Source organism: Rutidosis leptorrhynchoides, chromosome 6, assembly GCF_046630445.1.
Source record: "Rutidosis leptorrhynchoides isolate AG116_Rl617_1_P2 chromosome 6, CSIRO_AGI_Rlap_v1, whole genome shotgun sequence".
Taxonomy (NCBI): Eukaryota; Viridiplantae; Streptophyta; class Magnoliopsida; order Asterales; family Asteraceae; genus Rutidosis; species Rutidosis leptorrhynchoides.
In genome coordinates this window covers 110,852,684-110,869,364 of record NC_092338.1, presented here as the reverse complement: position 1 = coordinate 110,869,364, position 16,681 = coordinate 110,852,684, and the positions used below count along the sequence as shown (strand labels likewise).

The 16,681-nt window shown below is 31.9% G+C and overlaps 2 protein-coding genes across 6 annotated transcripts; one reads left to right on the top strand and one right to left on the bottom strand.

Annotated features, from left to right (window-relative positions):
• Window positions 1-403: 403 nt before the first annotated feature.
• LOC139851858 (beta-glucuronosyltransferase GlcAT14C) lies at window positions 404-3,680 on the top strand. Its single transcript, XM_071841039.1, has 4 exons — window positions 404-998; window positions 2,083-2,158; window positions 2,259-2,374; window positions 3,071-3,680. Exons 1-4 carry the CDS (start codon window positions 467-469, stop codon window positions 3,550-3,552), a joined length of 1,206 nt encoding a protein of 401 aa, XP_071697140.1. The 5' UTR covers window positions 404-466; the 3' UTR covers window positions 3,553-3,680.
• Window positions 3,681-4,649: 969 nt separating this feature from the next.
• Window positions 4,650-8,832, bottom strand: LOC139852121 (transcription factor MYB3R-3-like). Of its 5 annotated transcripts, none has more exons than XR_011760931.1 (9): window positions 8,673-8,832; window positions 8,419-8,489; window positions 8,092-8,255; window positions 7,693-7,744; window positions 7,403-7,460; window positions 7,052-7,146; window positions 6,847-6,950; window positions 5,093-6,182; window positions 4,650-4,979 (listed from the first exon to the last, which is right to left on the bottom strand). XR_011760931.1 is itself a non-coding variant. In XM_071841344.1 (9 exons), exons 3-8 carry the CDS (start codon window positions 8,226-8,228, stop codon window positions 5,144-5,146), a joined length of 1,485 nt encoding a protein of 494 aa, XP_071697445.1. In that variant the 5' UTR covers window positions 8,229-8,255; window positions 8,419-8,489; window positions 8,673-8,832; the 3' UTR covers window positions 4,652-4,979; window positions 5,109-5,143. The 5 variants fall into 5 exon arrangements, 4 of the variants coding, with proteins under 4 accessions (XP_071697447.1, XP_071697445.1, XP_071697446.1 ...); XM_071841344.1 differs by having other exon boundaries at window positions 4,652-4,979; window positions 5,109-6,182; XM_071841345.1 differs by having other exon boundaries at window positions 4,652-4,979; window positions 5,109-6,182; window positions 8,419-8,453.
• Window positions 8,833-16,681: the final 7,849 nt, after the last annotated feature.

Here is a 16,681-nt window from a genome sequence, read left to right as displayed (position 1 = left end):
GATAGAGTTGCAGATAATGAAGATTTGGTGAATTTTGAATTTGAATTCTAGATTAGAGGAGAAAGCGTGCATAAGAAAACCTCAATCTTGAAAAGAGAAAGCCTTGAAAAGAGAGAGCGTGTATACAGAGAAATCAATTTTTTTAAGGTGTCAGTATACCCCGCATTTTTTTAACCCTTATTAGTTTTTTTTCTTTTCTATTACACCTTTTTTTAAGTTCCTTTTAAAAAAAAAAAAAAATAATTAAAAAGTTTATGTAATAGATGATGTAAGCGAGGTGTTTTAGATTAGTGACATGTGTCCCTTTATATTTTTTTAAGCTAAGTTAAATATTACACAATGATGTCACTCTAATGGTATTTTCATAGATATAATAGACTACTATTTTCTTTTTTAATGTATCTTTTGTCTGATCATCTCTTCCAACACATCATCAATCTATCAATCTTGCTCTGAAATCTCAAACATGACTACCACCAACAAACGATCACACATTCGATTTCGATTCACCACTATCAGTTCCACTAAAAAATTCACTAATTACCTCCCATATATCTTAATTATACTCACTTTACTCTCTCTCATCCTTGTCCTCTCTCTAAAATCATCATCCATTCCCAAACCTATCTCAAAATCAAAATCCACAAACTTAAAAACCAAGTTGCCGGAAGTGCCCCGGTTAGCTTACTTCATAACCGGTTCAATTGGAGACGGGGTTCGTCTGAACCGGTTGGTCCGGGCGGTTTACCATCCGAGAAACTATTACTTGTTGCATCTGGATCTGGAAGCTTCTGATGAAGAAAGATTGAATCTTGCTAAAAATGTGAAAGGAATGAAGAATGTAATGGTGGTTGGGAAGGGTAATTTGGTAACTTCAAAGGGTCCTACTATGATTGCTTGTATGTTACATGCTGTTGCTATTTTGTTGAAACAAGGCAAAGATTGGAACTGGTTTATTAATCTTGGTGCTTCTGATTATCCACTTATGCCTCAAGATGGTTAGTATTTTTTACTTTATTTATGTAATAATTTGAAAAATGCTAATTAACCCTAATTGTATAAGCCTAAAAATATGGCTGAAGATATGGTTGGTGAACATGAAAAAATAGAGCACATGTAATTCATATGTCATTGATTGTACGGGTTAAGTCTGTTTTTAGACTTACATTTTAGGCACATATATTAACACTTTTTTTTTTTATTTGTTTAAGGATTAAGGATATAACATGTAGTTTTCATACCATGATTATAATGAAATGTTGCACTTTTAAATTCTCTATGAAAGCATTGTTCTGTTAGCTATATTGCTGCGACAAAGGACACTGTTTAGTTAGGCATTTGAAATATGTTTAAGGGATTAGGCACCTTGACATTTTTAATAATCATCCTTAATTAGTACAATGAATAGTTTTTTGGAAAGGCAGTACAATTTTAACTGGTATGAAGATGTGAAAGATTGCTTGAGTGAGATCATGGACGGGACGTTTGATATGAGTATATGATAGTTTGTTACATCATATATTATTCTACTATCATAGTATCAAGGAATTGAGAAATATGTTCAAACTGAAACTATCCTTGCTACAAGAGAGAAGGTTCTGAATGATTTAGCGCAGAATAGTTCATAATCTCTTAATGGTTCAAAGGTTTTGAATGAAATTCTTTGTGAATGAAAATAAGTTGTTTGATGATCATTTTGAACGCATAATGTAAATGATGTAAAATTACATTATTAACCTTTAACATGAATAAAAACCATAATATAGTTGTTTAATAAATGTTCTTGATATAATTTAATAGAATATCACATAAGATATACGCGCCTAGTGGTTAATAAATGTCACTCAGATGTCAGAAACAAATGCGCCGAGCTGAATGCTTAATAGGTCAGCATTCAGCGCGCTGAACCATTCAATTAAGAGGTAAACAAACATACCCTTGTTATGATGATTTCGGGCTTTAGGTGATGATGATCATGAAACTTTATTGCAAACGGCCATTTACCAGAGTTGTTTCTAGTGCAAAATTATTCCAAAATCTAAGCTTCATGTGATTTTCTTCTATCTCTCTTTTGATTTTCAGATATTCTCCATATTTTCTCGTATCTGCCAAGGGATTTGAACTTTCTTGAGCACACAACAAACATTGGCTGGAAAGAGTGAGTTTGCAGTTGAGACTTTGTTCTATATTTACGTATTTGGATTTGGTAGATACGTATGATAGTGATATTCATACGTATATTGTATTGTACTATGCAGATATCAAAGGGCAAGACCAATCATTATTGATCCTGGTTTATATCATTCAAAAAAATCTGGTGTGTTCTGGGCTAAAGAGAAACGATCTATGCCTGCTTCATTCAAGCTGTTCATGGGTACTTATACTACGTCGTACTCTTTTACATCTTTTATATTTATTATAGATTGGCTTTTATACCTCGAATTATGAATCCTACAGTTTTTTATAAGATGCTAGAGTTTACATGTTCTGCTAGTAGTTGAATATCAAGAACATTGTATCACTCCCTTCGTCCCTGAATAATTGTCCCATTTGACTTTTCAAAGTCTTTCTTTTTAAAGTTTGACTTTAAATATTCTTATTTGTGCTATATAATATTAATTGAAAATTATATGAATGGATTCGGTTTTAAAATGTGTTTTCATTGGCATAACTTTCATCAAATATTATATAACACAAACAAAAATATTTAAAGTCAAAGTTATACATGAAAGAGTTAAAAAGTCAAAGCGGGACAGTAATTTTGGGACGGAGAACTTCGACTCAAGTCATGAGTTGTATATGCGTATGTGTTATAACTCTTACGACTCGAGTCATGAGTTGTAATTTATATTTCGGGTCACTAGTTGAAAATTATGATTTCGAGTCACGAGTTGACAATTATGGGTACAATTACATATTCTTTAACTAATATGGGGATAATGATAAAAAACAAAACGCCATTGATTTTATAATTACTAATCAACTGCATCACATACCTTTTTCTGCAACTAAAACATTAATTTTCTATTTTATTTATTTATTTATTTATTATTATTTTTTATTGCAATAGGATCTGCTTGGGTTGTACTTACAAGACCATTTCTCGAGTTCTGCGTTTGGGGATGGGACAATCTTCCGCGCACTCTTCTTATGTACTACACGAACTTTTTATCATCTCCCGAGGGTTACTTTCACACCGTTGTATGTAACCATAAAGATTACCAAAACACAACCGTTAATCACGACATGCACTACATCAAATGGGACACTCCCCCAAAACAGTACCCGCTAAATCTCACAATCGAACACTTTCCTGAAATGGTTGAGAGTGGGGCCCCTTTTGGTCATTCTTTTGCAAAGGACGATCTTGTCCTTGACAAAATTGATATAGAGCTTTTGAAAAGAACTGGGCCGAACGAAAGATCTGTCTATAATAGTATCGTTTTTGGGAAGACCGATGCCATTAGACCGTCTATGAGTTCAAAGAGACTCGAGAAACTTGTTTCGCATCTTTTAAGTAGTGATAATTTCAGACCTAAACAGTGTAAGTAAATGATCACCTAATGAGAGGTATAAAGTGTTCTAATTGTCCTTATTTTTTTATTCTTTCTGCTGTAATAACTGCTTCAGAAAGAAACGTTATCTAGGGCTTGTTTATATTACATTTGATGGTTCTAAGTTTGAGGCTGGATATCATTATAAATGTGCATATTGATAATCTTGGATTATTCTTGAATCGTTAAAAACACTTTCTTATAACGCATTTCGATCCAATTAATGGCTTAGGTTCACGAAATTGATGATGAGATAATATTTTGTTTCCAGGCAATACAAACAATGTAAATTAGTGAATTTGTGTATGTTCTTATGCAAGGATATTCTGATATTTCAAAAGGGGAAATCGGTTATCTTCGGTTATAGACAGATTAACAGTGTTGTAAACGACGTATGTTACGACGCTCGTTGCGACGTTTTAGTGACTAGCCCGTCTCGTCTTCTAATGAGTTGGTCAACGGTCAAAAGTCAGGTCAAGTGCGGTAAGGTTGGGTCAACGTCGGTCAAAAGTCAAAAATTTTGTTAAAATTGGTCAAAAGCTAGTCAAATCGATCAAAATTGACGTAGTTTAGTGTTACTTTTTAGTATTATATTAACAATATTTGCGATTATATGTACAACCTGGTCAACGAATGTTTTTTGGCTTTAAAATATGTGTATATATTTATATATATAAGTCAAAGTCGGTCAACGTCTGTTTCGACTCCCCGTCTCGACGTTTTAAAGTCTCGACCGTCTCGACCCCATCTCACATCTTTTTCAACCATAGTTATAAAACAAAAAGGTGTAACCCTTTGTTTTGGCATGAAATACCAATTGCCATTTTTGCGTCAAAAGTTCAGAGGATTGTGTCCACTGTATCCATCAAACTATCTTTAAAAACGCGAACTGTACACATCCTTTTTTCTTTTCATGCCTAAGATAGAAAACAGCAACAAACATAGCATATGAAAATGTAACTCGCTTCAAATAATACTTTCCCCATTACAATAACATGTACTCCGTAAATGATTATTTTGAGGAGTAACAGCGCTCGAGTAATTATGATTACTTGCTGACTGCTAGAGTGTAAAAACTAGGATCAGGAGTCCATTTAAACAAAGTAAACACATCATAAACTAATACATGATGTAGCATAATTTTTCACATTTAATGTACAACACATTACAAATGTATCTCTCTACCAGTAACTAACTAGTATTACCAGTCAGCAACTCCACGTGACTCATCAAAATCTGATTAGTCTACCTAACATGTCATATGTTCATATACTTCATACAGATAAAAAGGAAAGTAAAGAAACAAAGGTCAAAAATCTTTCAACACATCTTCAACGGTTTTGTTTCGAATGCAGGATGTGTTCAAGAAGTATTCTATTAAGTACACCAATCCATTGTAGAAATTCAGTAGCAATCAAACGGTTCCTAGAATAGAACCAAAAAAAAAAAACATAGTTAAAAACATTGTTATAATTATAATTTATATTTATAATCGAAATTATAATAATTGCAAATTTCAAAAGTAACACTAAATTTACCAGGAACAAAAGACACAAAGAACATCTGTTTATGATCCATTTGAACAAGCTTCATCTACAATCTAATCTGAACTCAAGCTGCTTTTCAACCGATTTCAAATTACACTTCCGTCTCCGTTTATACGTTAATCTATACGCTGGCGATACACTGTACGTATTGACAGCTTCCGTCACATTTCCGTCACCGCACGATTCCGATTCTTCCAAATCATTGTTAACTTTTTTCACTTCGTCAGCCTTCAAAATCTTGTGACATGAAATCAACGATCGGTCTTTTCTCTTTCTTAAAATAGAAGGCGTATTTGGGAAACTCATCGCAGCAATCTTTAAAATTGATTCCGGGGTTTGACCATTTACACCACGACACTTGTCAACATTCGGTGGCGTTGAAAAACACTGAGGTGAAATAATAATTCCATTTGAGTTATTATTATTATACTCGCAAGGCATAGAATTTTCAGTTTGTGGAGGCTCGTAATACAAAGAACTGTATATTCGAACGTTGGATTGTATCGGTGTTGCGTTTATTACCACGTGATCATGCATTGTACTGCAAGTTACAAACTTTGGAATCAGATTTTGACTAAGTTGACTAGGATTGGATTTCTCCGGATGTGATTTGCATTTGGTGGTTTCGGAATCGGTTGATACAGATGGAAGAAAACTTGATGAAGCATCTACGTCTTGAGAAGGGGTTGAGCATTGTGTATCATCTATTGTATCTGTATCTACCTTACGGTGTTCTGCAGTTGCAGGTGTATCTACCCTACGGTGTTCTGCAGTTGCAGGTGATTCCCGAGCAGGTGTAATGCATTTTATAGTTGAAGTTGTTTTGATGATGTCACCACCTCCGTTTTGAATATGATTCTTTGGGACAGTTGGAAGGTTCCCAGTGGCTATATAGAATTCTAATTTCTTCTTTAATGAACTATTCCAATGATTTTTTATTGCATTATCAGTTCTTCCAGGTAATGCTTTGGCAATTTCAGCCCATTTGTTTCCATGCACATGATGTGCATTTATTAGGTCCAACTCTTCTTGCAGAGTCCAAGCATCCTTTTTAATATCTGGATTCAAATGGTTATACCACCTGAAATTATTTATATTTATAATTATATTATATCCGTCTTCAAATATAGTTTTCACAATACTTGTTACCTGGAAAACGGGTCGGGTTGGGTCGAGACCCAAACGGGTCATGGGTCGAAACGGGTCATGGGTCGAAACGGGTTGGGTCGGGTTGGGTTGGGACCGGGTCGTGTTGGGTCTAAGTGGGTCGAGACCCAACGGGTCAGGTCAGGTCGAGAACCATTTTATTCAATAATTTTAGTTTTAGATATTTTTTTATCATTTTTATTATTTATTATTTATTATTTTATTACTTTTTATTTTATTTTGAAAAATTACATCATGCAACTAAAATTCAAAATTTTACAGCTCGACCCGTTGGACCCATATACAAGACCCATTGGACCCGTCTCTATTTGTTGGACTTGGTGGATTTGAACCCGATCGACCCATTTCTTATTTTTTTGTCTAAGACCCAATATTTTAAAAAAAAACTCATTGGACCAATTTTTAGGGATATGAATCTCAAAAACTGAAAACTTTACAACTCGACCCGTTTGATCCATATGCAAGACCCATTAGACCCAAATTGAGCACTTTGGGTTTGGTTTGCCAGGTTACACAAGTTCAAAAACCTCCACTTGCTTTAAAAAAATTTGGGATAAGAAAAAAAAAGAATATATTACCTTTCACGACATTGTTTCCCAATACGTCCAGGCAAGGACTTGGATATGAGAGACCATTTTGCAGGGCCATATCTATTCACAAGCTCAACGATTGTTTCATCCTCCTACAACAGGATATAACAAAAACAAGATAGTTTATTTAATGAATATTTCAGCAATGTACTAAAAACTATAAAATGAAGCTTTAAAGAATCAAGTTGCAAACCTCTAGAGTCCAAGGACCTTTATTAAGCCCTGGATTTAGAACCTTTTGCCAGCGATGCATACATTGGACGTCTGATCTACCAGGAAAATATTCGGCTGCAACATCAACATTCATAAGTTATAACCTTCAAAAAAAAACAAGAAAAGAGATTGTTTGAAATAAAGGATTACATTACATACATAAAAGAAAAGAGATTGAATGAATAAAAGAAGAACACTTTAAAAACATCATCTTTACTCTTTTATTATTAGTATAAGGACTGTATTTTATCATGGGGCACATTTAACATATTTAACGTGCCTAGTAAAATAAAATTTGATGCTATGGGCAAAACAATGAGAAGACTCTCACCTATTTTCTTCCAGCATTTACCCTTGAAAGTCTCAACAGCCTTTTTTAGCGTCTCATTCTGTGAAATATCAATATCAAACGACCATTAATGAAACAAAGCTATCACATAATGTTCTTTTGAGCTATGCAAAATAGATGTTTAAATATCTTTATTTGTGAAAATTTCCTTTTACATCTTTCTAAACAAAACATGTAAAACAACAACTAAAGAACTCTAAAATCATTAAAATGTTACTTAATTCGAGTTCATAACTAAATAAGTTTCAGCATATTGTAAACAAACTGCATACCTCCTCTGGGGTCCACCCTCCCTTTGCTCGTCTAATCGGTCCTGTTGTCTTCCTATAATTCCAAGATCAAATTGTTAATACAAAATTTTTATGTTTTTAAATAAGTTTATTAATTTTAATGTTCTAAACAGTTGCAGATCCTTGTGGAAAAATATTACCCAACTATACATACTTTTCTATATAGTAAAGCTGCACCTCATAATATTCATCAACAAAAAGTTCCTATTTTAGATTGATAGAAATACATAAACTATGCATCAACATAGAAGTACATTCAAAATAAGCTAATAATTTGTTCATTCCTATACAAATGAACAAATGCAATTCACCAAAGCAAAACAACAGTTTAAAACATAAGCATAAAATATCACAGATACAAATGAATAGACAGAACTATACCGATGAGGAGCTGATGTGGCAGTTGGACTAGAACTTCGTGGAGATTTAGGCAAGACAATGCCACTACTACCTTCCGATATTGAAGGGCTTGATTGTTTGTTCTCGACGCAATATTCTTGCAACTGCACCTTACTCATATCCAACTCTTCCTAAATATATAAACCCTAAAAAGTACATAAAATTTAATTACTAGAAACCTAAAACCTTCAAAACAGATATCAAAATCCCTGATAACCATATGAACTAGAATAATTAGTAGTACTAATTACCAATCATTCAAACCTAGATCGAAAATTTAACAACAAATCAGATAAAATTAAACTTAACTGGCTTAACCCGATTCAATTCCACTTTCTATAAACCTATACAAACAACCATAATTCAACAACACAGAAACCCTACAAAAATAGAAGTTCAAAGAAACATAACTACTCAATTCAATAAACGATAACAGATCGATTAAACAGAAGAAAACAACCCCAGTTTAGCAAATTGAAAAAGATTGAAACTTTATAAAAAAAATTTAATTGGGTTTTGACTAAAAATTCATTTAATTATAGTAAATTTAACATTCAACGTACCTCTGATAGTTAAGAAGTAAATTTGTTGTTGTTGTTGTTGTTGTTGTTGTTGTTGTTGTATACCTCTGATAGCAAAGAAGTAAAGCGGAATTTAATAACCCTTAAAATCCAATTGAAACTATCTTCAGTAGAAATAGATATGTTTTTTGGTTTCGAAAGAAACCTCTGCCCGTTGGGGAATCGAGATACATAGAGATGGTTTGTATTTTAACGAATACTCCATGAGAGACTAACGTCGCCGTTTATTGACGTTAGTGGTCAAAGGGAATTTAAGGATGGATGCAGTTAACGGTCACTGACGGTTCTCTCGTTAACGTTAAGTTGGGTTACAAAAGTTTGAACCTTAATACAAAATGGCACACAGATCTTTGTTAGCCGTCCGATAAATGTCGAGGATGTTTTTTAGCCGTTGGATGGCTTTTATTTGACACTCATTTTGTGATGGACTAGAGTGACATCTTTTTTTTAACGCCGATTACGGGGATCAAAAGTGATGTCAACACCAATTCACACGAATATTTTCTTCATACGAATCATTACAATCGTATCGTACTCTTAAGGGGAAAACTCACACGACGAATCCATACGGACATTGCGTGTGGTAAAACCCCCTCGGGTGAAGCCCAAACGCAAGACGACCACAACCTCCAAAACCCATGAGATTGACGGGTAACAACAAGAGAAATTTTGCAGCGAGTAAAAGTCGAACCCCTGACTTCCCATATGATATAACAAATCACTATCATTACACCAACTTCTAGTATAGTGACATTTAATATGATGAAGCTGAGTTCATCTAGTTTGTGTCAAGATCCCATGTTAGTTGAGTTTATGATATGCACAATGGTTTTAGGCAACAACAACAACAAAAGTCAATCTCACAAAAGTGAATTATAATGGAAGTAAGATTTAGACAATCCTTCTCATATCCTATAATAAAGAGAAGTCATTTCTCCACTTAGAATGAAACACCCCAAGAGTGAAACTCAATCACACAAAAATGGTTTTAGGGTTGTGGTCAAATGGGAAATGTTTTGTATTAAATAGATAGTAGGATATTGTCAATCAGACTTATTAAAGTCTAAATCAACATGTATTTCAACTAGATCTTTTGTATTCATTATAATTTAAATTATGTTTTCTTCGTAAAAAGAAGAGTGACATTAATATAAAAGAATTTTCGAATGGCAACTTTAAGAATTGTCACTATAAAATTAGGACATGTAATATTTATCACTATATTTTTTTTGACGAAAATAATGAAAACTATATAAGTAAGACGATTTTGTCGAATGACAACAAAGATACAACCTTGTGAATGGAAAGGCCAAAAAGAACTTTATATGCACATTTTATTAACCACTCATTGGTATGACCGAAACGGACGGTTTTATTTATGCAGTGTCGTTAGGCCGCAAGGTGTCAGAATCAGCTATCCAGAGGGAGAACAGTGGTTTACTATTTATATTTTGCGGGGCTCTAAATTTACTTTTAACTTTCTAAGGTAGACGGTGTAAGTTAACCTAGGGTCATACTTATGAATGGTTTAACGAATTGAAGATCAAGTGGATAATTGTCTTTGGTTAAAGTACCTAGATAAAGGATAGTAATTGGTTTTAAGCTAATAGTCCTAATTGCGAAAAAGTAAAGATGATGGAGGGATATCCGGAGTATGCAGATCAGGGAAATGTTGACCAAGATATCAGTTTGGGCTAGGGAAAGGTAATTATGTTTATATTAAAGCTATGCTTAGAATAGTGTAGATCTGGTTGGATGAGCCAATTACACAGACCTACTTATCTCTAGACTCTAGGAGTTCTCGTTGAGTAGTGAAAAGTATGTCACTTGATTGTATAATTGAAAGGTAACTATACCTTGAAGGTTATCCTCAATAAAGCACTAGGTTTATTAGTGAGTTGAGTTCTAATCCTAACCCTCGTTATCATTTTGGGTAATTGAATAACAACGTGCCGTGTTGAGTAAACATTGATCACAAACGGAAGGAGTTCGTCGGGTTGAGTTGACAAAAACTTAATGAAAACTAATAACCATCTCATCATACTAATGAGATCATACTAATCTAAACATTATACAATATTACAATTGACATACTGAAAGTAAAACAGATAGAAACCTAATAGATACCTAAACAGTTGATATGACTTAATCCTAGGACAACAATCAAACAAGAACATGCAATAGGTTTGGGTCACACAGTCAAGGCACTAACTAGATCTTAACAGCTCCTAATAGGTCTCTTTGGAACAGTCAATAGGCATACTAGGTCATTCATGTCTCAATTCCTAAGTTTCATGTCCTAAAAGCGCATTAGATGCCTCTCGGGAACTCCGACCATACCGAGTTCATAGAATCTTTAGATACATTATAACCAGGGGTCTTAATCCTATGAAGTAGCTAAGTTCATATAGGTGGACAAGTCCTGATCACCACCTAGGTTGGTCAATTCTTAAGATGCTAGCATACAAATCTATCGGAATCACAAGTTCAGTATGACGATAGTAACCATACTAATTTAAGATAACTACGCTAACCCAAACTTTTATCATAGCAACATACAGATTAATTAAGCTAACATGGTAATATCAGAATGCATTATTAAACATAAATGATAACAATACATGTTTAATTAATAAGACAAGCGTTTCGGATAAAAATCTGAAAAAGCTGAAGAAATCTGCTCGAGATCGCAGGGACTCGCCGAGATATCCTCCGGAAAATAAAAGCTAAGCTAGCTACTACTAAAAACTTACTAAAAAGCTTGAAAATATAAATTGAAGTACAAATTGAGTGTGTGTAAAAATGAATGCAAAAAGCTCCTTAAATACGCAAAAAATTCTCCTAGCATACAGCTGACAGACTGAAATGACCCATTCATATACATTATAAACGATTCACAATAGTTGATTACATTGCGAGGTATTTGACCTCTATATGATACATTTTACAAACATTGCATTCGTTTTTAAAAGACAAAATTTTTTTACATCGAAAATTGACAGGCATGCATACCATTTCATAATATCCACTATCCAACTATAAATTGATTTAATAATAATCTTTGATGAACTCAATGACTCGAATGCAACGTTCTTCGAAATATGCTATGAAAGACTCCAAGTAATATCTTTAAAATGAGCAAATGCACAGCGGAAGATTTCTTTAACACCTGAGAATAAACATGCTTTAAAGTGTCAACCAAAAGGTTGGCGAGTTCATTAGTTTATCATAATCATTTATTTCCATTATTTTAATAGACCACAAGAATTTCATTTCCAGTTCTCATAAATATACGTCCCATGCATAGAGACAAAAATAATCATTCATATGGTGAACACCTGGTAACCGACATTAACTAGATACATATAAGAATATCCCCTATCATTCCGGGATCCTCCTTCGGACATGATATAAATTTCGAAGTACTAAAGCATCCGGTACTTTGGATGGGGTTTGTTAGGCCCAATAGATCTATCTTTAGAGTTCGCGTCAATTAGGGTGTCTGTTCCCTAATTCTTAGATTACCAGACTTAATAAAAAGGGGCATATTCGGTTTAATAATCCAGCCATAGAATGTAGTTTTAAGTACTTGTGTCTATTTCGTAAAACAGTTATAAAAGCAGCGCATGTATTCTCAGTCCCAAAATATATATTGCGAAAGCATTTAAAAAGGGATTAATGAAACTCACGCATGTAAATATGGTAAAACAGTTAATAAAGCATTTGCATGTATTCTCAGCCCAAAAATGTAAAGAGAGAAAAAGGGCAAATGAAACTCACCATACTGTATTTCGTAGTAAAAATACATATAACGTCATTGAACAAGTGCAAGGTTGGCCTCGGATTCACAAACCTAAATTAATTATATATAATTATGTGTTGGTCAATATTTGTCTAACAAATTAGGCCAAGTCATAGTGTACCACAATCCTAATGCTCGAGACTAATATGCAAAAGTCAACAAAAGTAAATTTGACTCAAAATAATTTCCAAAAATCTATACATGATTAATATATAGTTTAAATATCGTCGTTTTATATTTTTAAATATTTTTAAAAGATTTATTAGAGTAAATAATATAATTTATTTATTAATAAATAAAATTTTATATTAAATTTATATAATATAATATACTTTTATATATATTAAGTAATAAAATTTATAGGGTTCATTTAATATCATAAAGATAATATGATAGGTATTATTAAAGTAAGTTATTACACGTAGTAAAATATGTTTGTATCACATATTTATTTGATAAAATAATATCTATAATGATAGTAAGTAAAAGTTGTATTATTTTGTAATAATTATTATTATTATAAAAATATCAATATTTATAATTACTAAGATGACATTATGATAAAACGATAATTCTAATTATGATAACTTTAATATTTACGATAATTTTTAATATTATCTTTAAAATAATAATTCTATTTAAAATAATAATAATAATGATATTTTATAGTAACAATGACATTTCTATTAAAATGATAATTTTTGTTAAAATGATAGTTTTAATACTAACGATATTTTTAATAATAATAGTAATGATAAAAATAATAAGAACGATAATTTTATGTAAATCAATATCTTATAATATTTTAATTTCATCATGATACTCTTACTCATTATTTCCTAATCGTTTCGTTTAATAGCTTTTAATCGTCTTTTATATCGTGTTCATAATAATGATAATAATAGTAATCAAAATAATTAGGTGTTACAAATATTTGTTTTAATTACACTAATATTAATAATGATAGTTACTATAACATTTTTAACGATAATACTAATAATTATCTTAATGATAATATAGTAATAATAATAATAACAATGACAATATCCATTTTTAAATAATGATATATATATTAATAAGGATAATAATAATAATAATACTAATAATAATAATAATAATTGGATAATAATAATAATAATACTAATTATAACTTTAACGATAATAACGATAGTAATAATAAAAAAAAATAACAATTTTTAATGATAAATCCCTTTTATTGATAAAGATAATAATAATGATAATAATAAGATAAAACTAGAACGACGATAAAAACGACGATAATAATAATCATTTTTAATAAAAATATAGAAAATTCAATTGATTATAACTTCTAATCCGCTCATCGAAACCATTCGATATCTAAAGGAAAAGTCCTTAATTTTTCGCTAGCTTTCCAAGGACATGCATATCTTATACCTTATCTCAACCGCAAGTGTAACTAATTCAATATTCAACCTAACCTGTCTAAGGGCAATATCAAAAGTACAAGCATGCATAATCCTAAATACTCGAGCACTAGTCAGGGATACACTATTAGTATGTAAAAGTTAAATTATGAGTACTCACGTATCAATATTGAGATTCAATATTGCAGGAAAGGTACGTAGACGCAACGGAAATGATAAACACTATATTGACCTCACGAGCATACCCATGAACCATACTCAATCACCTCCATAGCTATAACCCATAATTTCCTTAATCCGATCCTACTCGAAAAACAATTTCAAAATCACTCGGACAGCACTCCGTCGTAATATTTTATGTATACTAATAATATCTTAAAATAATACGGAGTAAATATATATATATGTAAATCGATTGAGAGAGTTCAGAGAAAAATATTTTCAAGTTTCTATGAAATAATGAAACCTATTGAATTCTATTTATAATAGATTTTTGAATTATTAAAGTATGAATTATTAAAGTGAATTATTAAAGTATGAATTATTAAAGTGAATTATTAAAGTATGAATTATTAAAGTAAATTATTAAAGTATGAATTATTAAAGTGAATTATTAAAGTTAAAGTAAAGTAAAAATTAAGTAAAGGTAAAGTTTAAGTATAGTAAAAGTATAAAACTATGTACGTATAATACGCGTATAAATACATATAATATTAATTTAAATCGTTATATATATTTAATAAAATAAAATATAAATATCTTTATCTTTATCATACTAGTTAAGTAATGAGTTGTCAAAAGTGGTTCTAGATATTTATAAAAGTTATATACATTTTAATAATAAAGTTCTTTTTAAACTGAAAACGTTTTTGTACGTTTGAAACTAAATAGATCAATCGAGTCTTTATGAGATTCAATCTTCCACTATCCTTTGTCTAGTTCTCAATGATTGACAATTTGTTCTTATTTATAAATCACTTTACCATTTTCCGAATATTGTTAAAACGGAAAGATTTCTCAAATCAACGTGGGCCTTTCAACAGAGACTTGTAATCATAATTCAATATATCTGATAATTCAATCATTTAATCTTATCTTCTAATTCCATTGATAAATATTTTAAAACAGATACAATCATATAAAGTATTTAATCTAATATTTTGTTTACGTTTCAAGTTATAATATATATACACATATACATATATAATCATATTCGTTTAATGGTTCGTGAATCGTTGGAACATGGTCGAGGTTGAATGAATGTATGAACATAGTTTAAAATTCTTGCAATTTAACTTAACAAATGTTGCTTATCGTGTCGGAAACATATAAAGATTAAAGTTTAAATTTGGTTGGAAATTTCCGGGTTGTCACAGTACCTACCCGTTAAAGAAATTTCGTCCCAAAATTTGAGTGGAAAGGTCGTGAATGATAATAAGTATGTTTTCATGATGCATACGGGCTGAAAATTAGAGTTTTATCATCAGCGAATAATTTGGATAAACAATCCATTTATATGAAGAGTACGAATGAAGCTAACATAGAAGAGTAAAATGAGTAAGTGTAGATTCATCTTATCATTTGACGTAGATATGATTGATTCCCAGATTTCAAGGGATTTGAAGAAAATCTTCTTAATAAGATTTGACTATCCGGTAATCAAGGGAATTAGGATCCGCTTTAAATGCGATCGTCCATTTTAATTGTTCTGTCGGAGATTTTCTTATAAATTCACCTCCTTCGTTTCCTTATAACTCACACCTTCTATTGATGCATTTTATGCAAGTTCCTAGACATCTACCCGCGTCCATTGCAGGTACAACAGTTTACAGGCCACCATGATTGCTCGTTATTATCCTATCCGTGTTTGTATGTGGTTACAGGAACTGCAGGAACGAGATTTAGATGTTTAACTATGTTAGACTTAGTCAGACGTACGAGTGAAGCCTCACTAGTACAGCTGACAGGCTCATACGCACGGTTGATGCTGAGCTAAGTCACAATTACAACCTAAATGAGAAGACACGAGTGAGTGATCACCCGTACGACTGATGAAGCCAACCCGTACGTGTGATGAATGAATCGTATAGGTGAGTCAACAGCAGGGGTATATAAAGTCTTATGTTCTTCATTTTAGGTTAAGCCTCTCATTTGTTACACACACTCAGATCTAGTGAGCTCCTCCGATTCTCTCTCAGTCCAAATCACCCAGGTGGTGAATAATAGCTCTAGGTGTTGATCTAATCACACTTGATTTAGTTGTGGTTTGACTAAATTAATCAAAAAAAACTTAACCTATTCACTAGAGGGTTTGATTCACTTATTCCGCCATTGTGTGAGTTAAATCTGTTGATTTATAAGTTCCTAGTCATGTTTCATCACCTTATATTCTTTCCCCCTCAACTCATATTTTAAAGTATTCATCAATATGCTACATCCAGTTCTGATTCTCGATATACTTCTAACTTTCATATCGGTCATTCTTCTTTTTCATCTACCGCCGGAAGAATCTATTTACTTCTACTATACTCTTGGGTTTATAGTGTTTCTAGTTCTCCCGTGTCTTTATATTGCTAAATGCATCAATATATATGGTTTATAATTTCTGGTTTGTCGTTGGGATTTATATGTTCCCTTATATTTCAAAGTATCTGCTTCTGTCTTCTATAATCATTATCATTCACAGTTAATGTGTGACGACCCGGGAACAAATTTAAACTTAATCTTTATATGTTTCCGACACGATAAGCAGAGTCTGTAGTGTTGAGACTCAAAAAGTTTGA

Excerpts from the sequence above, each read along its gene's own strand:
- LOC139851858 (XM_071841039.1), top strand. The coding sequence starts at position 467 with ATGACTACCACCAACAAACGATCACACATTCGATTTCGATTCACCACT. Across the intron at positions 999-2,082 it reads TCCACTTATGCCTCAAGATG|ATATTCTCCATATTTTCTCG; the intron begins GTTAGTATTTTT and ends TTTGATTTTCAG. Across the intron at positions 2,159-2,258 it reads ACAAACATTGGCTGGAAAGA|ATATCAAAGGGCAAGACCAA; the intron begins GTGAGTTTGCAG and ends TGTACTATGCAG.
- LOC139852121 (XM_071841346.1), bottom strand. The coding sequence starts at position 8,228 with ATGAGTAAGGTGCAGTTGCAAGAATATTGCGTCGAGAACAAACAATCA. Across the intron at positions 7,745-8,091 it reads GCCACATCAGCTCCTCATCG|GAAGACAACAGGACCGATTA; the intron begins GTATAGTTCTGT and ends TTGGAATTATAG. Across the intron at positions 7,461-7,692 it reads GAGGGTGGACCCCAGAGGAG|AATGAGACGCTAAAAAAGGC; the intron begins GTATGCAGTTTG and ends GATATTTCACAG.